The 26,300-nt window shown below is 38.3% G+C and overlaps 1 protein-coding gene across 1 annotated transcript in view; it reads left to right on the plus strand.

Annotated features, from left to right (window-relative positions):
• itfg1 (integrin alpha FG-GAP repeat containing 1) overlaps positions 1-26,300 on the plus strand; it is a 139,313-nt gene that overhangs the window by 32,184 nt on the left and 80,829 nt on the right. The window contains exons 8-9 of the mRNA XM_081359868.1: positions 9,072-9,153; positions 24,264-24,358. Coding sequence (XP_081215994.1) covers positions 9,072-9,153; positions 24,264-24,358 — 177 coding nt within the window. The remainder of the gene's footprint in view (positions 1-9,071; positions 9,154-24,263; positions 24,359-26,300) is intronic.

Genomic DNA, 26,300 nt, shown 5'->3' on the forward strand with positions numbered 1-26,300 from the left:
GATTAGGGTGAGCGAGTCAAGTCACCATTATCTTTACATAAGCCACAATCACATTACTGCCTCCCGCAATCATACACCAATCGATATTATACCGCCAGATGCATGCCTGCAGTTTCAGAGCAAAGGCTCAAGGGAGTTTTCAATGGAGATGGATAAACACTGTCCACACAGAAGGAAGGAGGCACTTGAGTTTTGCTCTTTACAAGAATTATGAACAAAGCCCTCAGGCAAAGAGCTGCCACATAAACCAGCTCCGTTTATCAAGTGGGACAACCACTACAAAAAGACATAACACATACCGTACACAGTGGTGCAAAATATATCTCTTTCTATGAACGTACATTTTAAAATATTTTATTAGCACAATTTAATATTTAATATATTATAGGATTAAATAAATGTGCCACAGCTGACCTCAATTTCACATGGCCCAGTTTGTTTCTTAATAGTTGGCAGAGGTGGGACCAAGTTATTGTTTTGCAAGTCAAGTCAAGTAAGTATCGAGTCAAGTCCCGAGTCAATACGGACAAATCTTAAAGCGGTCATGAACTGAGAAATCCAATTTTCCTTGAGTTTCTGATATATAAGAGGTAAGGTTTCTACTCTGTAGAAGAAAATCGACACCTACTTCATCATCGCAAGTTTGATACATTCCATAACCAGTCGTTCGCTGGGCTTGGTTACAATAAAAGCTGTTTTTAGTGTTAGTGAGATAACGAGGAGAGAGGAGAGATACAGGATCACTCAACTAAAAACGACATTACCTTCCAAAGGATCCTATTGCTAGGAACGTGGTTATTTATTTTCAACTATGTGAATGTCTCCGTTGAGCATTATTTATTTGTATTCAGTACATTTCACTGTGGATTCTTTAGTAAATGATTTGCAATTTCGGTGAAGGCTTTGCAAACAGTCTTATGATATGAAATCAAACAGTCTCAACAGTAATGTGACAACATGCAAGTAACAATGTTAATTATAATGGCTGATCTGTGACCAGTGATTTCTGATATAATGATTCATGTACAGTCAGATGTTCTTTGTAAACTTAGTTTCTCTTAATAGCATGAAAATATTCTGTTATTTAAACTGAGATTAAAAATGTTGAAAATATTGAAATATATAGAAAGCAATCAAAGAACGCTCCCTTCGCTGGAACTGTCAAACAGTGCAAGTTTATCAGTGACTTATACTGCCTTCACATGCTATCAGAATTATCGTAAATACTAGTTTCCTGATTGAATGCGATGAGCTCGTAATCACTACTTTAGAAGTGGGAAATGGGAAATTTCTGATAGCACGTGAAGACAGCCAAAACTTCCGCCAAAACTCCTGTAATAATAAACAAATCTAATTTACATCGTGTTTGCTCTGTTAGTTATTATAAAAGCATTCGTTAGTGTGCAGAAATCGAGTTACAAAGACGAGATACATGCTTCATTCATGACTGCATTCATGCGCTCAACATGTCTGTGATCGGCTACAATGCTCATCACTGCAACCTTTCATGCCCCGATCTAAATATAATGCCATACATCTAAATACAATGCTATAATCAGCACTTTTTAAGATTAGTTCATCTTGAGGGCTGTAATAGCAAAAACATGCTATAAGTTTTTGAGAGAGTTCCACATGTAATACTGTCCATTTCATATGTAAAGATGTCAGCCAATCACAGCATTGAGCGTTTACACTGAAGTCTCACAGCAGACACGCCCCTTCAAACAGAGCGTTCAAATCAGAGTGAGAACACCTGGCTGCAGCCTGCAGATCGGGGCGGGGCTACACGTGTCGCCCCGCCCAATACCTGCTATTAGAGAGTCAAACTGGTAATCCGAATGTTGCGGGTTCGATTCTCAATACCGGCAGCAAATGGCGGACAGATGCCCTTGAGCAAGGTACCTATCCCCCAATTGCTCCCCGGGCGCCACAGAAAAATGTCTGCCCACTGCTCGGGGGGTGTGTGTGTGTTCACGGTTTGCAGTGTGTTTGTGTTCACTACTCACTACTCCTAATATATGTGCACTAACTTGGATGGGTTAAAGCAGAGGACAAATTCTGAGTATGGATTACCATACTTGGCCTTCACGTGTCACATTCACTTACATAATAAAATGTTAATATTAAATAATCCCAGGGGTTGAGTTAATATGTCGTGGTCACAACAAAACGAAGTAAACCAAACATGCCCAACACCACTGTTTATTTAGCTGGTTTAGGCAATAATGCATGCAAAATAATTCACGCCAGAACTGTAGTTGATGTCCAAGTTAAATACTGAACCATATCAATTTCAATTTACCTCTGTGTGTGGGTTTTTAGTTGCCTCACAAAATTAGACATTGTTGATAAATGTTACTCTAAATCTTCATAAACTTGTTAACTAGATTGTAAAATATCTGATATTCAGATTCTCAAGTAAATGTATTTTGTGTTTTAAACAAGTTTATATGATTACAGTTGATCGCTAAGTTCAGTGGCTATAGTTGCGCTACCATGCTGGGTTTAGGCTACAACATGTGAATTCATCCATTTCTTCTGAAAGACATGAAAGTGAGTGGCTTGTGAAAAGGGAGAAGAAGAAACTTTATAGTTATACAATGTATATTTGACGTTAATAAACATGTCTTCAAATTACGTTTGAAAGGTTAATTCTGCCTCCTAAGGTTTATTACTGCCTCCATAGACACCAGTGTGTGTTTGTTTTAAATTATAAATGGTTTGCTAGTACTTATGTATTTAAATGTCTGAAACATTAAATGAACATTATGTGATTTGAAAACGAGCGACTCTGACTCAGTACCAGTGTAATCATACCGGTGTGACCATATGTTTCAGTTGCCAGCTTATTTTGATCCCAACTCTGATCTTTGGTTTAACACTCTGGGGTCTAAGGTATTTTTGGGGTCATTGAGATGTTCTGACATGCCCTGACATTTGTACTTTTTTCAGTTGCTTATAAACATATTAATGGCAAAGGTGTAATTACACTCTATTTAGCACACACAGGGCTACCATAATAGGTGAGCAACATGAATGTACATGTTTGCATTTTTGAGAGAATTATGTTTATGCATGGTTATTGAAAAAGCTAAAAAGTTTCTGAAATAAGGCCACAAAACACATACTAAATATGTGTCCACAAGACTTTTGACTAATGGATGTTGTCGCCTAGAGTTTTTTCTTCAAAATGATGCCTAATCATTCACATAACACAATACATTGATTTAAATTTTGCAAAACACTTTCTGTTTGGAAAGGCAATATGCGGAGTGGGCGTCAACGATCCAACACGATCATGCATATTTAGTGGTTCACACCTGAGGAGACAATGGGGCCCGCATACTTAATGAGCCATTCATTCAGGTGTGTCACTGAGCCACAAGAAAGAATGCAAGAGCAACAGTTGGAATCATCTAAAAAAATATATATTTTTCCACAAATTGTGTTTGCAAATTGGCCTATAATATCCAAGGAAAACATGTCTAGTAATTGTGCAGTTAATTCTCATACTGCATTTTCAGTTTTGGAATATTTATCCTCTCCCCAAATTTGTCACTAATAAAACACAATAAAAATGATTTAAAGAAAAGGCTTATATTTATCTTTTAATAGTTTGTTTACATCTACCTTGTAAATATAGATTTTTTTATTAAAAAGGTTGCAATTACAACAACAATTCAAGTGTAATCTTTCTTTGTAAAAACTAAAGTATACATTTTATCATACATATTTCAAAGTTAAGGATTCATTACTTGAATATAGCCTAGGTTACATTGGAATAAACACTATAACATATTATTTGATTATTTTTGACAAAACATACTATATTTAACATATGAGGAAATATTGGCAAACACAAAATCGTTTTTATTTTAAGAAATATAAATGTTAATTTGCAGTTTAATACGTTGCTTATACAAATACATTTTATTTCAACATATTTCAGTCGATTTTTACTCAGTATAGCAATACAGTTTGCTAAAAGCGAAACATTCATTCACACACAGAAACGCGATTCAAATTTAAACCGTCTTTTTGTCATTTGTGGTAAACAGCGCACATCTCTGCCGTTCATTCATTCATACACAGAAATGCGATTCACTTGAGAATGAAAAAAAAACTTACTACAGTATTCCATAGCTCAGGATCCGTTGTCCTCGAAATACCAGCACTTCTGAGGTACATTTTTCCATTATTATTATTACCATAGTATTATTCCTCACAGCGCCGCGAAACAGTGTAAACAAGTACAATGATCTGAATAAGCTTGATGTGTTTTCTCGAGCTGATATGGGGGCGTTCACAGGTTTGCGTGGATTGCCTCAGTCATTTGCGTTTGAATAGCGCGCGCTCTCCGTGGGCGGAGTCAAATTAAAAATAATGAGCTGAGATGAGAACGACTGACATTCTCTCTTTTCATACAGATTGCATAAACTGAGAATATTTGTTTTTTATAAAAATTACTTCATTTAAAAGAAGAGAATTCAAGCTTCATGCCTGTGTGACTGTTTGACTGAGTATTCGCCGAGTTATGGTTCATTTTCGGATGCGTTTCAGAATGGACTTAACTGACAGAGAGAAGGCAGAACTCGCTTCGTGTTTATTTTTCTTTATTTGGCAAAAAGCACAACACTTTGTTTTTATTGTGAGTATTCAGAAAAAAAATACACACTTAACATGATCGATTGATGTATGAAACTCCAATGGAAAATCAAAGTCAACAGAGTATTTATGAGTCTCTTTTACACTGATAAAAAAAAGCGAGCTGGTATCGCCGGCGATACCGCCGACCCCAGGGAGTTAAGAAGGTAGGCCATAAAGACTTTCCAAGTCACAGGGCTCAAGTCTGAGTCAAGTCTCAAGTCATTGGTGTCAAAGTCTGTCAAGTCTTAAGTCCTCAAATTTGGGACTTGATTCCAAGTCAAGTCAAAGTCATGGGACCCGAGTCCACATTCCTCTTAGTCAGCATGAAATGAAAGTTGGGATAATCTTTTCTTCCCTATTGTTACGTATATCTGTAAAACAGCTTCTCGAACAAGAAAAAAAAAGTAGAAATTGATAGGATCGTTGGATGGTTGTGGTTTGCTATTACTGTGATCTCGTGCGAGTGACAGGTTGTCTCGCACTCATGCCTGTAAACACGTCATCAGACGAGATGTCGCTGCAAAAGGGAGGGGAAGTTAGTTATTTTGATTAAAGATTACAAGGGCACATGAATTAAAAAAAATAAAAATAATGATATGCACAGATAAGTCATTTATAATAAGTACTGCTATAGCCTATTCCTTAAATAAGAATTGTCCATTTTGATTTCATGGTGACTTTAAAACCAAGAGTTTCATTATTTAAAAATAATATCAGAAACAAGATTCACAGAAACTCCTCATTTAGTGTGTTTTTATATTTTTCCCCTATTCCCCTCTCAAATTGTGTTCTAAAGCAGTATGTGTCACCACATATAATGAGACCAGTTACCACCCTGCCATCTTGGTTTTAAAAGACTTTGAAAGCTGACAGAAACACTGCATCTGGTCGAGCTGAAGTGATTAGACCGAGGTGTTTTGTGCTGACTGAGCCTCAGATGGCACTGGAGGTAATGAAGCGATTTATGGTCAGTTACAGGTTGATGTGGTGGAAGGGGGAGTGTTCTCGTGCAGTGTTGGAAAAAAACACTGGAGAGTGAACACAAGCTGTGCCAGCTAGCTCTTGAAACACTTAATACACATTGATTATCTTAATGTGCACATTTAACATAATTTCAGAGGACATTTCAAAAGCTTTTTTTATATATGTATAAATGCCAATAGTAAATAAAATAATCTATATAGTAATTAATACTGTGTGTGTGTGTGTGTGTGTGTGTGTATATATATATATATATATATATATATATATATATATATATAGTATTTATATACATATAACGAGTTGCCTCTGCAATGTCCTTAAAAATTAAATAATGCACCTAGCTTTGGATTATCCCCACTTTAAATCGAACACAAAGATATAGTGCAGTAAGATTGCATTTATTGTAAAGATACACTATGTAACTGTTGGCCCTCAGTTAAAAAACAAAACTGCACTGGGTTTGGGTTCATCTCAATCAGCTCCCTAATTCAGTAATCAGGGTACTGATCAAAATCGGACGTTTTAAGGGCTGTCTCAATTGCAAAATCCTTCCAGTTCACTGAAACGTTCATTCCCTAAAAAGTCACACAATGCACCGTGAAAACCAGGGAGCATCGATGATAACTATTTTCCCTTAACGGAAGTTTAAACTCTGAAACTTAAATCATGTGAGCCAACTTACTACACATAATGACACACGATAGATGTTTTTTTTTTTAAATACTAAACCATTATTTAATTATATGTCAGCATAAACATAAACATCTATCTTATATTTATAATTTATTTATAGCTGAAATGTTGCACATACTGTATTTGTAACAAGCAAATTATTTATCATAATGTACTTTTAAATAGCATTAAAAAATAATATAATAAAGATATTAGTTCTGCTGTTGTTCATAAATACCAGTAGTGATGTTGTACAATGAGGACGTTGTCATGTCATTGGAAATAAGCCGTCAATGTGTAGTGAGCCTGTCCTTACCAGTACCTGAATTCGTGTACACAATATACTGATTCAAGACCTAGGAAGCTTGAGTGTTGATTCTGATGCACCCATTGTTGTTTTGTACTTCACCTCTGCATGACAGTGTGGATGAAGATTATCCCACTGCTCACAAAACATTCACTACTAGGCTTCAGAGATAACCAGTTTTGATGGAAAGGATCTCAAGCTCAAAGGATGACAGCTCAAAACAGTTCTGTAGCTTTACCCATTGATAGACACGGTACTTCCTTGAAAATTAAATTACAACAACCATAATGAAATGACCCGGCACAATAGATACTGCCTTACTATGAACTCTGTTAGAGAGCTACATATGGCAATTTATCTGTTCAATAAATTGCCTTACTCATTGGCAAATACCTTGCTCACCAACAGCAACTCTCCATCGCTTTCAAATCCCTCAGCTCTCACCATCTCTAAAAAGCTAAACCAGTGTTGATTCTTGTTTTTTTTTACTAGCTCTGTTCTTTTTTTGCCAGCAGACTTCTCGCGCATCAAGCAAGCATGTTTGAGCTTCTGTTTACCACAACTGATGTTTAAGTTGATGAATGTTTATATGTGTATAAAAGCCTAAATTCAAATCTGTTGATCATAGAGAAGCGATCGAATATTGGACTAAACCACTCAATTCATATGGATTCTCAGATTTCATCAAAAATTTGTGTGTGTTCAGTAGATGAACGAAAGTCTTACGAGTTGGGAACGACATGAGGGCGAGTAATTAATGAAAGAATTTTCATTTTTTTCATTCCCTTTAAGGCTTGCAGTGTGAATGTAGACATAGTGTACCTTTAATTAATTATTAACATTTAATCTCAAAGAATTATCAAGAGATTGTGCATATGTGAATTACCTGTCTGTGCAGCATCTCACTACTCTACACGTCTCTCTAACTGTAAAACTGTGAGTTTAATTGTGTTGCTGAGAAATATTATGTAGTAATTCAGTAGCAAAGCAATTTTATGAATTAAATGCGCAGGGCAGCATTGAAAACAAGACAAATAATGAATTCTACCAAATAATTGGATAAATATTCGGTAGATACAGTCACAACTCATGTTTGATGGATAACAGGTGAGCCAGTGAAAAGCATAGCATGATATTTTACATAAACCACTCAAATCGTTATGCTATAATGACTGTGTGAAGTCAATGAGTGTAAACTCTTTAATGAAATCAGCGCTGCACGATAAAAAATCTAATAGCCATGTTGCCTCTGTGCGTTGCCAGGAGTAATATCAACTAAAATACTGCATCATGCTCATTTTCTACTATTTGATATATCTCATTAAATGTTTAAAACCTTGTAAGATATGATACACAAATGAGCGTAAACTCTAATGAAATGAGTGCAGCACAATCGAAAAATGTTGCCATCATACACATTTTTACTACTTTGTAATTTGTCTATTTAAATGTTTAAAACATGTACGCTATGATACATGATGTGTTTATCTGTACAACTCTCTCCCGGAGCTGACAAGCATTTATGTATTCTTAATAAATTGTTCAGATTTGCATTTGTACATGCATTGTAAAAGCACATAAACATAAACAACATAAAAACTATGTAGCTTTGTTCATTCATTCTGACATGCTCTTTCAACTCTCTTCTCTGTCCGTACCCTGTAAGACCTGTAGTCTGACGTAATGAATGACTCAGTAGTAGTGTGGCTTTGATCTGGTCCTTGTGAAACGTATGTGTCTCTCTGCTGTCTGCTTCAAATTATTGTGGTGGACAGTCAGTTCACTGTATTTAATTTTTTTTTTGTAGAGGCCTCTGTTCAGCATATAGTCTCTCAGGCTTTTCAGAAGCTCCTGTCTTAGCGGGTTTTTCCCGGACTCGCTTTGATCACCGGTGCCATGCTGTGCTTTGGCTTACATGGGCTAATCAGTGTGCACGGTAGCCTTACCCTGCCCTCTGACCTCTCTGTACTCCAATTAGCCATCATTCTGTGACCCCTGCTACCTACTAGTCTCTCACCTTCAGTCCACACCTACACTGCAGGTCTGCTGTCAGTTACTTCTGCTCTCTTTGCCCCACTGCCTCATGGCCTGTCAATCAGATGGTAACCTTCCCTTTAAATTCGCTGTTCAGATTGTCAGTCCACACATTGTTTTGTCTTGCTGCATTGTCTCATACTGTCCACCGGGCAGTGCAGACTCCAAGCAACCCTCCCCCACCCGTGTCAGTCTGGGCTTCTTCACCATCATGCCCACAGCGGCTGTGCTTTTCAGATGCACTAAATTATAAGCTCAGTTCCGACAGCTCCGCTGACACTTTAGAAATTAGAGGAATTTTGTTCCTGCTGCTGAAGCACAAGGGTTTTTTTTTTCTACAGTTGTAAGCTCTGCATGAAAGGAAATGTACTTTTTAAAGGAAATGAAAGTGTGTGTTTTAATCCTGTTAAATCTTTCTGTTCATTAGGACGGGGACTTCATTAGAAGCCTGCTTGGAAAAGCACCGGAGAATGCAATGAAAGTGGGTCAGTCTGCTTTCGTAGACTTTGGTGAGTAGTAGCAGATCTCTGTTTGTGTTGTGTTTAGATGTGGCATTACATGCATTCACTCCGATACGACCAAAAAACTGGCTGTGATTTCTGGGATAATTCATGCATAATATGTTCAATTCTGATTCAGTTCAGAATCTGAAAGTAGCCCTGAGTCTTTAACGGCAATACATGCACAACACATAAATTCAACGCACACACATGGTGCCAAATTGAATATAAGCTCCTGTGGGATCCTATTAAATATTAACAATACAAATTTCCCCTTTCCAAAAGCATCCCACTGATAGCTGGGATGACACCGGCAGTGAAATCACACATTGCATAAATGATTGATAAGCAAACTGAAATGACCTAAAAGATTGAATGTGTTCAACTGAGCTGCGTCTCAGGGGCTTGGCCTTTATATTCAAAGCTAACTTATCTGACCAAACAAGAGCCCTTCACTGCACTCTTTAATCTGTTTTCTCTGTACTCTTTCTTTTGTCATTTTGGAAAATGTCACTTCAAGCTGTTATGGTGTTTACAGAGCAAAGAGCTTCAAAGGATGATAGTTTTAAGCAGGATGGGGTTTTTTTCCATTAAACTCACAATCAGTCAATGTTATGATGCCTTTTTGAGGACTGTTGGCATCAGGGTCATTAAAGTTAACTAAAACTGTAATAAAAACATTTTCATTACTTGGAAAAAAATATGTTAACTGAAATAAAATGAAATAAAATAATTGCCAAGGCAAAATTTCTCATTTTCTTTTTACTTGATGTACTAAAATATCTAACTTAAAAACTATATTGTCACGGTCGGTGGCTGTAATGAAGCGCATGAAGAAGGAGATACTGAAACGTTTACATTTAGTCATTTAGCAGACACTTTTATCCAAAGCGACTTACAAATTAGGACTAAATTAAGCGAGTCATCATGAAGAGGCAAATGCAACAACGACGCAAGAAGTGCTCAAAAACACGAAGTTCAGACATTATTCAGAGTAGCATAAGCCCGATAAGTGAGGTTTTAAAGGGGAAAGGGAAAGTTTTTTTTTTTTTTATAAGGTTAAGTGCTCACGGAAGAGATGGTTTTTCAGCTGTCTATTGAATGTTGTCAGGGATTCTGCATTCCGGATGAGGGTGGAGAGATCATTCCACCAGCATGGAACTGTGAATGAGAATGTTCTGGAAAGTGATTTTGTGGCTTTCAGTGATGGAACCACAAGACGTCGCTCTTTGACCGATCGTAGGCTTCTGGTAGGGATGTAGACCTGTAGGAGTGAGGGAAAGTAGGAGGGAGCTGAGCCTGTGATAGATCTGTAAGCAAGCGTCAATGCCTTGAACTTTATACGAGCAGCGAGAGGTAGCCAGTGCAAAGTGATGAACAGAGGAGTGACGTGGGGCCTCTTGGGCTCGTTGAAGACAAGACGAGCTGCAGCGTTCTGGATGATCTGTAGAGGTTTGGTTGCACATGCTGGAAGTCCGGCCAGAAGAGCATTGCAGTAATCAAGCCTAGAAATGACCAGGGCCTGGACGAGAAGTTGTGTTGCATGCTCAGTAAGGAAAGGCCTGATCTTCCTGATGTTGTGCAGTGCAAAGCTGCATGATCGAGCTGTCTTTGAAATGTGATCTGTGAAGGTCAGCTGGTCATCAAATGTTACCCCAAGATTTCTGACCGACCTTGATGGGGTGATTGATGATGATTCTAGCTGGATAGTGAAGTCGTGCTGTAGAGACGGATTGGCAGGGAGGACGAGAAGCTCAGTCTTTGCCAGGTTGAGCTGCAGGTGATGTTCCTTCATCCATGTGGAGATGTCCGCCAGACAGCTTGAGACCCGTGCAGCTACTGTGGGATCATCTGGTTGAAATGAGAGGAAGAGCTGTGTGTCATCAGCATAGCAGTGGTAGGAAAAACCGTGTGCCTGTATGATGTGTCCCAGTGATGTAGTGTAGATGGAGAAGAGGAGGGGACCAAGAACTGAACCCTGGGGAACCCCTGTGGTCAGTTGATGTGCTCTGGATACCTCGCCTCTCCATGCGACCTTGAAGGACCTACCTGTGAGATAGGACTCAAACCAGTGGAGTGAAGTTCCTGTGATGCCCAGTGATGAGAGGCTGGACATAAGGATCTTATGATTCACAGTGTCGAAGGCAGCAGACAGATCCAGGAGAATGAGGACTGAAGATTTGGAAGCAGCTTTTGCGATCCGTAGGGCTTCTGTGACCGACAGTAATGCAGTCTCAGTTGAATGCCCTTTCTTGAAGCCAGATTGGTTGACATCTAGCTGGTTGTTTAGAGGCAAGAAGGATGTTACTTGGTCGAAAACAGCTCTTTCAAGTGTTTTCGCAATGAATGGTAGGAGAGAGATAGGTCTGTAATTCTCTACAAATGATGTGTTTAGTGTTGGTTTTTTAAGCAGTGGAGTAACCCGAGCCTGCTTGAATGCTGTAGGGAAAGTGCCAGTATGGAGGGATGAGTTGATGATGTGTGTGAGTGCTGGTAGAAGTGTGGGAGAGATGGCTTGTAGAAGGTGTGAGGGGATGGGGTCTAGAGGACAGGTGGTAGGATGACTGGAGAGGAGAAGTGTAGATACTTCTTCCTCAGTTAGCGGAGAAAAGGAGGACAGAGGGTTATTGGCTGTGGAAGGGGTCAGTCAGGGTTCCTGTGTGTGTGGAGCTGAGAACTGACTGCTGATAGCTGTTGTTTTGTTGGTGAAGAAGTTTGCAAAATCGTCAGCAGTTAAAGAGGAGGTGGGTGGTGTTGGAGGTGGACAGAGGAGAGAGTTGAATGTCTTGAAGAGTAATCGGGTGTTGGAGGAGCTGTTGATCTTGTTGTGGAAGTATGAAGATTTTGCAGCATGAACATCAACAGAAAAGGAAGAGAGGAGAGATTTATACATACTCAGGTCAGATGCGTCTTTTGATTTGCGCCATTTCCTCTCTGCTGCCCTGAGTTCGGTCCGGTGTTCACGAAGAACCTCAGACAACCTGGGGTTAGAGGGAGTAGCGCGTGCTGGCCTGGAGGAGAGAGGGCAGATATTGTCTAGAGAAGAGGTTAGAGTGGAGCATAAGGTATCCGTTGCGGTATTCACATCCAGAGATGAGAATTGTGAAGGTGGGGGAAGAGAAGATGACACGGCAGAGGAGAGATGGGAGGGAGAAAGTGAGCGCAGGTTTCGCCTGAAAGTGACTGGTGGTGGGGGTGGTGGTGCAGAGGTAGAGAGTTGTAGACTGAAAGTAATGAGGAAATGATCTGAAACATGGAGAGGTCTCACCAAAATGTTGTCTGTGATGCAGTTGCGTGTGTAAACCAGGTCCAGTTGGTTGCCTGATTTGTGAGTACCTGTGGTGCCCTGAGTCGTTTGTGATCGAAAGAGGCTAGGAGAGAGGTGAAGTCTGTTGCATGCGGCTTTTCGAGATGAATGTTGAAGTCACCAAAGACTAGAAGTGGGGTGCCGTCCTCAGGGAAGGAGGACAGCAGCACATCCAACTCCTCTACGAAGTTACCCAGCTGACCTGGGGGGTGATAAATGACTACAATATGGATCTTATTGGGAGTTGTAAGTGTAATAGCATGATATTCAAATGAGTTGTTGTTGCATAGAGAAGAGAGCGCTGAGTATTTCCAATTGTTAGAAACGAGAAGCCCTGTACCCCCACCCCTCCCAGACTAGCGAGGGGAGTGAGAGAAGGAGAAATCGCTAGAGAGAGCAGCGGGGGTTGCTGAGTCTTCTGGACGAATCCAGGTCTCAGTCAAGCCCAGGATACTAAGAGTAGAAGGAGATGCAGAGGCTGGAATGAAGTCAGCTTTATTGACTGCTGACTGACAATTCCATAGACCCACGGAAAGAGAGAGAGGAGTGTGTGAGGATGAGAGAATGGGACGCAGATTAGCAGTATTGCGCTGCCTTTTGCGCGTGATGAAAGGGCGTTGCCGAGAGATAACAGGAATGTATCGAAAACACATGTTGAGTAAGGTTAACAATAAGATAAAAAGTGGGAAGGAAAAGGGAAAAGAGATACTTTAAGTTTCTGGTGTCCTTGCTCGGTGGAGTCGCGCAGGTAGAGTCGCTGGTCTTTACCCGAGTCGATCTTCACACGACACGAGGAGGCTGAACACGAGAGCTGAACGCTTCCGCTGACGCTTCCGCGACAGCGCGCAAATTACATAGATATAGATATAATGCTTTCACCGCTTGAGTGAGGACAGCTGTCTCGGTCCGGCAATTAAGTCAATAAAACGAAAATGGGGCAAATCGAAACTGCTAGGAGCAAATACTTAAGTGCAATTAAACTGCAATAATAATTTTCAGTCGCGGCTGTTTATTAATGTAGCAACGCGTCTAAATAAAATACAGAATTATGTGAAGTTAAAAATTAAAAATAAGCAGAGAATCGAAGATAGGCTTACCTTGACTTAAATACAACACTGAAATAACAGGAGAACTGAGTATTCTAAAAAACCACTTGCGCGCTCTTGCCTTGCGTCTTCTATGCTGACCGCTGGTCCTGAAACAGGTCTTTAATCCAGGAATCAAAACATTAAACTGGAGAATAACACTAAATAGTATATTCTTATACAATAGAAGAGAATACAACCACAAACACACTGATGTTAAATAACAACAATGCAAGACACCTGAACTGAGAACTCAAATCAATCTGTAACCATAGAAACAAACAAACAGACAGGGAATGGAGGAGAACTGAACCAATTTACAAACTAACAGCAAACACTTCAAGAGAAATCAAACAATACAAGACGAGAGAACAGACTCAGAATCTGACATATAAACATGTTTTTTAAAATAAAAATGACAAAAACAAAATTACTAAAACTTTAACCAAAATGAAAACAGAAAATATAAATATTAAAACATGTTTGTATATGATCATTTTAAATTCATTTTAATATACTTCAAAATATTAATATAAACTATAAAATGATCTCAATGACACTGTTAACACTGGTTAGCATACTAGACTCCAGCTAGAAATCTAACAGTATTTTCAAGGCAGCTATTAAATTCCTATTATCTCATCTTCTTTTTTTATTATTCATTTTCTGCAGTTGAGCACAAACTGCTTCACTGTTAGGTGTACTGCGCATTTTTTATTTTATTTTTGTAAAATAAACATTGACATAGATGGCTTTCTGTCTTGCATTTATTTACATACTGAATCATCTGCCTTTTGAATAGGTTGCCTGAGAATAACAAGAAATCATCAAAACAACCTTCTTAAATTTAGGAAATACAAGCCACCACAAGTCTCTAAAAGTTTTACTCTTTTTACAGTAAATTACAGGAATATATGACTTGGATGCCCAAATGAAATGAATGTCACACATAATAAATTTCACAAAATCACTGAAATACAAAATAATGCTGCATTTCATTTCCTTGGTTTCAATATAAAATTTTCTATATTCTGTGTTTTATGATCTATTTTTATTTATTTATGTAAAAATACATTTAAAATACAATTATTTTACATGAAATATTACCTTTAAAAGATTAAAATGTTTTTTGTTGTAATTTTTTCAATCCATGCAACCAGTTACACCAAGCTTTTATTTTGGCAGAGGACTGAGTGAAGACCTTTTTTTTTTTTTTTTTTTTTGGGGGGGTATTTTTGTCAACAGTTTTAAATAAGCTCCCCATTGTAAATGAAACCCTGAAATATAACCTCACTTAATAATCTGTTTGGTGTCATGTGTAGGTGAAATCTATGTTAGACTGTTCTGGTAAGCAGGAACTTGGGACATGCATGGCCTTTGTAAGCTGACCTATGATTATGACATCTAAAACCTTTGAGATGTATCATCTTATGACCTTTACCACTTCACAGAAATGATGTCACAGTGACGGTAAGAGATGCAAAGCGAGAGGTTGGGGGAGTGGATAGATATAAAGAGAGAGAGAATGAGCTGTAGATTGTGATTTAGGATGATAAATGATGTTGGGGATGGAAAGAGACATGGATGTCCACATGTATGTGCGCAATGTGTGTCGTGTCCGAGTCAATAATATGGCTCAGACAGAAAAAGGCTTTGTTGGATTAGTGTGAGGCACTCCTGGAGACAGGACTCCAAAGATCTCTGCCAAACCCCGATGATCAACATCTCTCGGCTTTGTCCTTTTCCATCCTTCTCTCCTGTTTTTCACCTGTTCTTTGGTTACCTTCAAAGCTTTTAACTTCCCTTACCACATGTGCATTTCACCTCCGTCTAGTACACACACGCAGGCATCAAACTGTCTGCACCAATTAGCTACAGTAGTGTGTGAGTGTAGGAGCCTGTACAGCCATTATGAGATGATTTGGTGTGAGGAACAAGCTGCAGCTCCCTGATGGTGATTGTCTTTGACAGGACAGAGCGCGGTAGCTGATGTGCACCGAGGGTAAAGACAGATACACACCGGCTTTAGCTGCATTCTCACCCCCTCACACACAATACAGGTGAATCATAGCGATGCTGCTCCCATTAAGTGGGTGGTAATGGGAAGCGAATGGCTTCCTCTGAAGCCAAGGACAGATCCTGACATTATACCTTCGGCTGGCTTGAGTAGGCGCTGAAAGCACAGGTCCCGCAGCTTTTCGCTTTCTATAAACGGCTGAAGGCTTTGCCCTCAGGGACGTGGGCTTGTTTAAATGGTGTAATTGTACTGATCATCAAAGTCGCAACCTTGATTTATGCTTTTGTTATCCCCTTTTCACCGCTAACATTTAAACTTGTACTTAATTAGAAAAATAAATGTTGGGTTTGCGGCACCTGCGAGTAGACTTGCACATTAATATGACTTCCAGTGAAATGCTGAGAGAAATCGTGAAAGTGAGGTGCTTCATTTCAAGACTCATTTCAAATGTACGAAATGAAAGGAATGTGATGTGCAGTGAAAGGTATACCTTGTGTTGAGAAGTGAAAGGAGGTGGGAGGAAGGTGGGGAAGATGGAGAAAGTGAGCGAGGGAGGGAGAGAAGGGAGGGTCCGCTTGTTTGATTTGAAATGGGTGTTATTCTGATCACACTCCTGCCTGTCAGTTATGGCACGGCTCTCTTCTCCGTCTCGCACCTAAGTGGCAGATCAAAGATACACCCCAGTGACCTTCTCTCATCTCCTCTCTTCTAGCGCTCTCTCTCTCTCCGTTAGTATTCTCCAGCCATCCCTCTCTGCTCCAAACACTCCAGCTAAACAGTTACTGCAAGAGGCTTGCGGTCTGGTTTAAATCAGGTGTAGAATAATCCTCTCAAAAAACGAAGGAAAGCGCAATCCTGTTGGGTAGCAAGCAGGTCGGACTAATGCTCTCTCCCACCTCAGATGGTACAGCACTGATCTCAGAGCAGATATTTCATCATGCCACTAGTCAAGCCTACCAAGCAGTGATGTAAGCTCTGATGTAAGCTCCATAGTCCAGCTCCTCTGCGGCTGTCTGAATCTGGACTGATGTGCGTTGGAGATTATTATAGAATTTCAGAGTTCAAAAGTGTTCAGTTTGTCTACCGGTAGTTTTACTTGCAATACAAGGGTGAAGTTCTTTTCTTGAACTGAATTGCAGCACTGATTCCTCAGCTTTTTAAAGACTGGTTGGAAATCATGGCATTATTTTATTCTTTGTAAAGAACCCCTATGGTGAAAATCAAGTTTTTGATGTTGTTTATATGATGTCTATGTGGTGTTTTTAATATGCTTTAAGACAAACCATGTGCAAATTCTCAAGTCAACACAATTGCTGAGTATTTTCTCCTTAAAAACTGCAGTGATCTAAAGACAGTCCCAAAAATGCGGTTTGAAATCGCCAGTGTTTCTTACGTCACAAACTTCCTTGTAAACAATCACGTCAACATGCGGGCGGGCTTTAGCACATCATCTTGCTCTGAAGCAGGGGATGATTACAATGTCATGATGAACTAGCCTATATGCCTTTCTCCACTGACGTTCTGAGTTGTTGTCAGAAACAGAAAACGCATTACCATTCTAATACATCGACTTGTAGACGAACCTGTATAATTCACTCTTCCACTTCTTCTGAATCAGTTTCTGGTTCAAACATATATGGCTGAATTAAACCAGTATTTCCACTTGCCACTGTGCAGCGTTAACTACAGTAAAGTTGACCGAGTGGATATCTGAGCACATGTGATTGGGGTTAGTTATAGACTAGTTGCACGTGGCCGCCATTTTGGATTTCGGATCAGCGAGTGTGCGGTTAGACACTTCCGGTTTCGCATTACGCCTGGTGCAGGGAGCCGGAGAAAGCCGAAATTGATCTTTTATAGTTGTTTATAGAATCAATTATCACTTAAAATATTACTAAGATCCATATTACTATCACACGAGCCAATGGCAATTAAATGCACAAATGCATAGTCAGATTAATGAATGAAATACAACTGTTCACGAACAGAAGATTGTATTTGACTCATGTTGCATACACATACGCAATGACAATTATGCCTACTGTAAATATAGAGTTACAACTACGATTAGAGTTGTTTGCATAAAATGCACTGTGAACATTCACATGTTTGCCCTGTGATAGGCTACAATTTATCTCCATAAATACTATTTTCTCAATTCTGCATGCATTTTTACTTGCATCAATTGCTTGATCAATATTATCATCACATATTTTACATTTACATTTTTTACTGTAGGTACCACAAACAATTTAATATAGGTAAGTTTGTAAATAAATGTAGGTAAGGAAGTAAATACTGTATGTGCTGCTTATAAACACCAGACAGATTATTATTATTATTTATGAAACAGATCTTTACTCATCTCACTTGCACAAAATAAATGCAGTAATAGAAAGCATATAAACGCACAGGTGAAATACACTGAAAATGATATGCATTTAAAAATTTGGTCGGGTTGAAGTCATCCCTCTGGATCTTCTGTATCCACTCAGCCCGTACCGCAGCGTCAACGGGGAATGCATGAAAGCTGACTTCTCTGTTGTAACGTGACGAAATGGTACCGGCACACAACGATGAAGTGCTGAGGCTGTCACCCTCTGAAAGGCAAGTCACCTCTCTTGAATACTCATTGTGAACAAAATATCTCTGTGGTAATGGAAGTCGGTCGCTGTTGTCTCTCGCTCTCAGATCACCGTAAGTTTTCACTGGAAATACTGGCCCACACACTCAAGTTCGAACGTCAACGGTCGCCGTGCACGAAGCGAATTGTAGCCGATCACAGGACAAACATGTGAATGTTCACGGTGCATTTTATGTAAACAACTCTAATCGTAGTTGTAACTTTATATTTACAGTAGGCATAATTGTCATTGCGTATGTGTATGCAACAGTCAAATGCAATCTTCTGTTCGTGAACAGTTGTATTTCATTCATTAATCTGACTATGCATTCGTGCATTTAATTGCCATTGGCTCGTGTGATAGTAATATGGATCTTAGTAATATTTTGAGTGATAATTGATTCTATAAACAACTATAAAAGATACATTTATGCTTTCTGCGTAATGCGAAACCGGAGGTGTCCAACCGCACACTCGCTGATCCGAAATCCAAAATGGCGGCCACGTGCAACTAGCCAATTTGCATATTCATGGATCCTTTTATACTAAATGAAGGGTGTAGTTACATTCAAGCTATTTTAAGGCATGAAGAAAATTTTTGATCAAAGATGAGTTTTAAGGGATAGAATTATTGACTACAGGGGGACTTTAACACAAATGAAATATTCACCAACTTGTTTGTATTTACCAACCAAATCTGTGCAGTTTGGGGAATAAAAAAATGGTTCTGCTAATTGTTTATCTTTCTGTTTTCGTGACATACTACCGTTTAAAAATTTGGGGTTATTACCTTTTTTAATTAATACTCTCATTCAGCAAGGATGAATTAAATTTATCAAAAGTGACATTTAAATTCATTTATATTCTGTTTCAAATAAATGTTTTTCTACTCATCAAAGAATCCTAACGAATGTGTCACAGTTTCCACAAAGATATTAAGCAGCACAACTGTTTTAAACTGATAATAATAAATGTTTCTTGAGCAGCAAATCAGCATATTAGAATGATTTCTGAAGGATCATGTGACTCTGAAGACTGGAGTAATGATGCTGAAAATTCAGCTTTGCCATCACAGGAATACATTACTTTAAATGAATTGTAATGATATTTCACTATATTCTTTAAAAACTTACTGACCCCAAACTTTTGAACGGTAGTGCAATGTAAAAAAAAAAAAGTGGGGAAATTGGTTCATTAAAAGCATTACTGTAATAAAATTGAAGTCTTGTCTTTCTACGTACAAAATGAATTTTTCTTTGGGACAATTTGACTTGATCAAGTTAATAAGTTCGGATTGGAGCCGTAGTGCAGTGGTAGTTGAAAGCTCTGGTGCTCATACTGGTGATACAGGTTCGAGTCTGGTCTGTGACTCTTCGATACCTGTCCTGTTCCTCATTTGAAAAATGTATTTCTATATTAAGCCCAAGTAGACCACAACTGACATTACATTCATCCCATGGCAAGACATGATGACAGTATGTCAACTGACTATTATGTAATAAGCAGCATTATTAATTTTTTAACAGAGGTATTGTTGTAGATGTAGACAATATTATTTTGGTTACTGATTTATCTTTTTTCTTTAAAAAAATAAATAAATAATTCGCTAAATTGGGTGAGTGATCAACTAAAATCCAATTCTGGTCTACTAAAGTGCAGAAGTGCAGAGTCGCACCCTTCAGCATGTGTAGGCTACAGTGCAAAAGAATTATAATTCATGAGTATGCACTGTCAGAATGTAGTCAGTCTTGACATGGACGTGTCATTATGAATGCATAACATATGTTAGACAAAATTCTCCATCTGCTCTATCAGGATGGTAATTGCTCTTTTCTTTTTTTACACGTGACAGCCAAATGCATTATTCATTAGCTGAATGATATGTAATACTACAGCGCAGTCAGGAAGGTAGCGAATGCCAGAGCTGACTTCTTGCTTGAAGTCAATGTGATGTGGCATTTAACACCCAGTCATCGTGACATTGTGTGTGTGTGTGTGTGTGTGTGTGTGTGTGTGTGTGTGTGTGTGTGTGTGTGTGTGTGTGTGTGTGTGTGTGTGTGTGTGTGTGTGTGTGTGTGTGTGTGTGTGTGTGTGTGTGTGTGTGTGTTGTGTGTGTGTGTGTTGTGTGTGTGTGTGTGTGTGTGTGTGTGTGTGTGTGTGTGTGTGTGTGTGTGTGTGTGTTGTGTGTGTTGTGTGTGTGTGTGTGTGTTGTGTGTGTGTGTGTGTGTGTGTGTCGTGAAGGACTTTTGTTGTGTGTTTCTAGAGCTAATAGATGTATGCATGTGTACTGTATAGCAGGAAGCAGTAGTCATTAGCAGCAATAAGCAACTTGCTCACAGTCCTCTACAGTACGCATACACATGCTTTGATTCTCACACTGCTGATGTACTTGGAGAGAAAGCTCGTAAAGATACAAAAAACAAAAGCCAGCATAGATTCTCTATCTCAAGAGTGAAAGGCAGACTTACTCTGATTGCTGGTGAAATGTGTGTTTTATAGAACAAACATCCCTTGAAATCAGCTAGACTGTGGAGACCGGCAAAAAGAAAAATTTGATTATTTAACATACTACATAATAATGTCAGGAACACTTTATTTCGATAGTTCACTTTAGACATTCTACTAACTTTAAGTAATGACTGGTAGTTTACGTGTTGTTGCTAGAGTATTAGTAGAATGTAGTAAATGTTGATGGTCCCCCAAAAGACATTCTACTGACTGTAAGTAACTCTAATAAGAGTTAACTGACATATACTTGCAAAGTTACTTATAGTTAGTAGTAGAATGTGTGGATTATCGAAATAAAGTGCAATCACAATGTCTTAATTCAAACTAAGGGTTTGCAAGGAGGGCAAAAAATAGAAAGTTTTAGGGCTATTAAAGATAATTTGATAACTTAAAACATTAATTAAATATTTTTAAATACAAATAAATAAAAATAACACATTAACTATTTGACTAATTTACAAATTGTTAATGTTTTATAATGTTTTTTAAAGACTGGCCAGAAATATATTTTTTTATTCTTTTGACAGCCATAGTGTTCATCTCTCTTTTCTTGCAACATACAGTACATCTGTTTAAGAATATTTTGTATTTGTGTTCTCGACACTGTCACCTTCAGCTTATTCACTGGGATTTGGCAATATTCTCTGTATCTTTTATCTTATCTTTTTCCATCTCTCATCTCCTCTGAAGTGATTTTTTGCAGTAGTAGTAACTACGTACACACGGCGTTGACATCTTTTTTCAGTTTTATGGCGGGTGGTAACCAGTGTTGCAATACTGCCACCTACTATGTTGGAGTGTGACTGGTGCTGGATTATTTATGATATTAAGTATGTGCAGTAATAACATGATATCAATTTTTAATTTTTCAAACTGGTCAATACCGGTAATATATAAACTGTGACAACCCTAATATATACAGGGTTCCCACTTCCCACGGGTCCTTGAAATCCTTGAAAGTTTGTGAATCTGAAAAAATGTTTTCAAGGCCCTGGAAAGTTTTTGAAAATAAACATACATAGAGACAGGTCCTTGAAAGTGCTTGAATTTATTTCGATGGTCAGATACATGGTCAGATACACTTTTTCCACCGTAATGGTTCTGTCGCTGTTACCACTTGTGTCCATTCTCAAAACGTATAGTGCTGCGCGGATCGCGGCTAATCTGCGGGTCGGGCGGGCCAAGTAATACAAACATTCCATTCCACTTAATCGAAGGTGGATGACAGATAAATCATTAATGTGTTGAGTTTAATAAAAACACGGAACTCTCATCACGGTAAAATGCAATGAACGTGCGTGACTCTTTTACTTTCGTTTTCAACAACGTAATTCTCTTAAGGGAAAACCAATCAAGGAAAACATATCAGGGCTCGACAATAACGCTTGTCCGGGACACGTGTATTTTTTTCTTTTTTTTGAAGGGGAAAGTGAGAGAGAATTGTAGGCCTACTACTTGCCCGACCGGACAAATGCCCTGATTAAAACAATTTTTAGTATAAAAATACAAAATAACTAGGGAATCACCGAAAACGTGAGGATGATTCTGTTTTATTTAATTTAATGTAAGTGGCGATTGATAGCCTATAGTTGATAATAATATAGGCCTACTACCTAACCTACTGACGGTAACAATGTTGCGCTGTTGAGGCTCGCACAGTTATTTATAACACTATAGTTAAGAAACAATATATAGGCTAGCCTAGGCTACACACGACCAGAGAGATGTTTTCCTGAATGCCATCAAGATTGAAACCGAGACTGATTTCATAACAGTTCAATAAACAAATAGTTAAAATTAAGTCACTTACATTTTAGACGCAATGACTGTTTTTGTTCTGTTTCAGCAGCGAAAATAGTTCCAAACAAAGATCTCGAACCATCGCGCATCTCACAGCAACACTTGTTGCATTACTGAATGATTCAGCGTTTTAAACGAATCGGTTGAGTCAAAGATTCAATTACCCATTCATAAACTGCCTCATTCTGAATAAATCAGCCGTTTGAACGAATCGTTTGAATGAATGACTCAATGACTCGCTCATTAAGACGGTCGCCTGCCGCCTCCTACTGGCAGTTTAGTTTCATAAAGTATCATTCTTTTCAACATTTCTTATTTGTATATTCAAAAATATTTTAAATAATCTAATTTAAAACAGTTATAATTTTTCAATGTCAATTATTTAATTTGATTGGTAACAGCCTAGTGTCTTACTATTTTAATTGAATATATTGATCAAATTTAAGAATTTGAAATGAAAGATGGAGCATACATTTAAAATTAGGGGAAAAATGTCCTTTATAAAAGGTACAAAAAATAGTGTTTTCAAACAGTGATGTAATAAAACATTGACAATTTAAGTTTGAAGGGAGTAAAGCATCTGTTTAGGCTATTAAGGAAATGTAATTTTACCAAAAGAAAAACTTTTATTTTAAATAAATGTAAATTTTTAATCAGCCTACTTCAGTGTGATGTTACCATATTATCATGCTTAACACTGAGAATTTGAACAATTGTAATGTGATGATCAGATGCAGATATCTAAATCAAAGAATATCGGCGGTTTGCGCGTGGATTATTTATTTTTAACAGTGGATTCGGGTGACTCAAAGTGCACCAGATTAATGAATTTATCTTTAAAATATACAAAATTTTCTTACGGGGGGGGCATGCCCCCGGACCCCCCTAGAGTAAGGACCCCTTATTAGGATTTTACCACCTCTGCCTCATTTTGAGCCAGGAAAAACCCTGGATACGTTAAGTTTTTCCGCATGAGGTAGGCTACTTTGTGTTGTACGTTGCCATGACATTCACGTGCGCATAAAACTACCATGGTACCTCAACGTTTGTTGTTGGAAACAACAAATGTGTCCCCACATTAAGTCCTTGGATTTGAGGGTATTGGACCTGGAAAGTCCTTGAAAGGTCCTTGAATTTGAAGTTGACCAAGGTGTGGGAACCCTGTATATATAAATACCTTTATATTTGAGTAAGCTGCCTTTATTATCAAACCCATGACTGACATGGTGAGCATCATGCTTTACAGGTTGCACTACAGGAATCTGAAAATGGAAAGTCTCCACCATGATGGAAAAGCGTGTCGGTGTGTGGGTGTGTGGGTGTGTATGTGTGTGTGCATGTACTTCTGTCTCTCCGCAGGCTGCCAGTCTGATCTACGTGGCTATTTGGTGTGTGGTAGATCCTATGAATGTCAATGCATATCTCCTATTTTGTTTTTTACTGCTGCTCCCTCCATTTCTCTTTTTTTTTTCTTGATTTATGTTATTCCTTTCCCGATTTATTAATATTACTTATAAATAATAATTGCTTTGTGTCAAGCATGCAAGTGGTAAACATGAAGGAATAAAGACTCAGGGACATCATTTTGACACTAGGACAAACTGCTACACACCAGGCTGCTACACACTTCATTACACATGCTCAAGATCACATGATGTTATCTCCATATGCTGGATTCAGGAGCATTATAAAGCTAATTAAAAGATGCATTAGTGTATCATATACCTCATTTTACACCTTCCATTCTCACTTACTCTCTCTTTTTCTGTTTTTACTCAGACGGTGACGGCTCCCAAGACCACCTGTTGCCGGTCTGTATGGATGTTGCATGTGACAAAAGTGCAATTTACCTTGCCAAGACTGGTGGGACAGAGGTACGCAAGCCTTCCATTATTACTCTGTCACACTCCTTCGCTCACCATTTCATTCATTTGCATGTGATCTGTCAGCAAGGTCAGTGAGGTTTCAGAGGTGCTATGAGGACAGTGACAGCACTGTTTTAAACATTGTCACAGTTGTTTTTAAAACCAATGGGTTGATTTAAGAGATGAATGAATTGTTGGGAATTGATACAGATTTCCTGATTCACAAGCTCTTGATATGATTTATTATTTAGATTCATTTGGGTACACTACTGTTTAAAAGTTTGGGGTCAGTAAGTTTTTTTAAATAAATAAAATAAAAGATTTATATTTTAAATAAATGCTGTTCTTTTGAACTTTTTGTTCCTCAAAGAATCCTGAAAAAGAAAATCACAGCTTTCACAAAAATATTAACCAGCACAACTGTGCTTTTCCCCACTGATAATTAAAATTAAAATTGAAATATACTTTATTGTCCCTGATAGGGAAATTTGTAATGGACTCAATAGCCAGCATTTCGACAAAACCTGATACAGTCTAATTGATACCGGCAATTTAAAAACACAAAAGAGTTTTTAAACCTGTTCTAATAACAGGGTTCGAGTACATGAGACGGGTCACTTAAAATCCTTTTAGCCTCATTCAGTGTACATTGCTCATACAGAGTCTCAATACTGGGATAGTCTTTCAGTCCAGTCATTTTCATAGCAACCCAATAATAAGAAGAAATGTTTCATGAGCAGCAAATCAGCATATTAGAATGATTTCTGAAGGATCATGTGAAGACTAATGCTGAAAATTCATCTTTACCATCACAGGTAAAAATCACATTTTAAAATGTTTTGAAGTGGAAAAAACGTTATTAGAAATTGTAATATTTGTACTTTTGTTATCTTACATCAAATAAATCCAACCTTGGTGAGCAAAAGAGATCAATTTCAAAAACATAAAAAAATTACTACTAACCCCAAACCTTTGAACTGTAGTGTATACTGTATTTGTTAAATAATAATCATTCTCCTCACATATGAAAGAAATTTCTCTCTGCTAATGTTGTAAATTATACAGGGTAGTGTTTCAGACTGATTCAAACCGATAATTCTTTTTGGCTACTTTTTGAGCAACGTTGCCTGGCAATTATCTTCTATCTAGATAATTTAGATCGGTCGTGGCCCCTGTGTCTCACCTGGTTGCCTGTTGACGGCAACATTGTCCAGCAACATTGCTCAAAAAGTTCCCCCGTGTAGTTTAGATTAAAACAAACTCTACTATTAATAAGTGTAAACGCTGTCATCCGAACCTCGGTGCGCTCCAAACAAGCTCACAGAGCCCCCTGAAAAGGTGCACTTCCAAACAAACTCCGGTGCAATTCGACTGAAATATGAATGCAAAATGGACCAAAGATATCTAAACGATCCAAAATATCACAAGATACAGTTAAGTACAGGCATTGGAACTGCATTTTCTTGCAGAAGATGTTTGTAACAGAGGAATTCCTAGCGCTGGTTTGACGGTGTGAACGCTTAGCGAACCAGGAATGAATGCATCATTTTCTTTTTTTGGTCTTAACTAAAAGAACCAGGATAACCAAACTACAATGTACAGTGAACACACTGTACTTTTACCCAGCCCTAATTTTGTATGGATGTATGGATGGTCTGTAAGTGAAAAATGAAGTGGTGGATTATCAGATGAATGAATGGAGGGATTGTCAGTTGTCAATTGATGGATTGATCGTTCTTTATAATCAATGGATCTCATGAGGAACATTCAGGAAATCTTCTGGAATGCAGAGTAAATATTATTTACCGCATATATGAATATTCAAATGAAGATTATAATAGCAGCTTATAATAATAATAATGGCGTATAGTTATTTAGAGCTCATTGTGTAAAGGCCTGCTGTGGGCTGGCAGCTCATGCTCTTAACTGAATGTCAACTTCACAGTGGAAG

Source organism: Scardinius erythrophthalmus (genome assembly GCF_964197995.2).
Source record: "Scardinius erythrophthalmus genome assembly, chromosome: 2".
NCBI lineage: Eukaryota > Metazoa > Chordata > Actinopteri > Cypriniformes > Leuciscidae > Scardinius > Scardinius erythrophthalmus.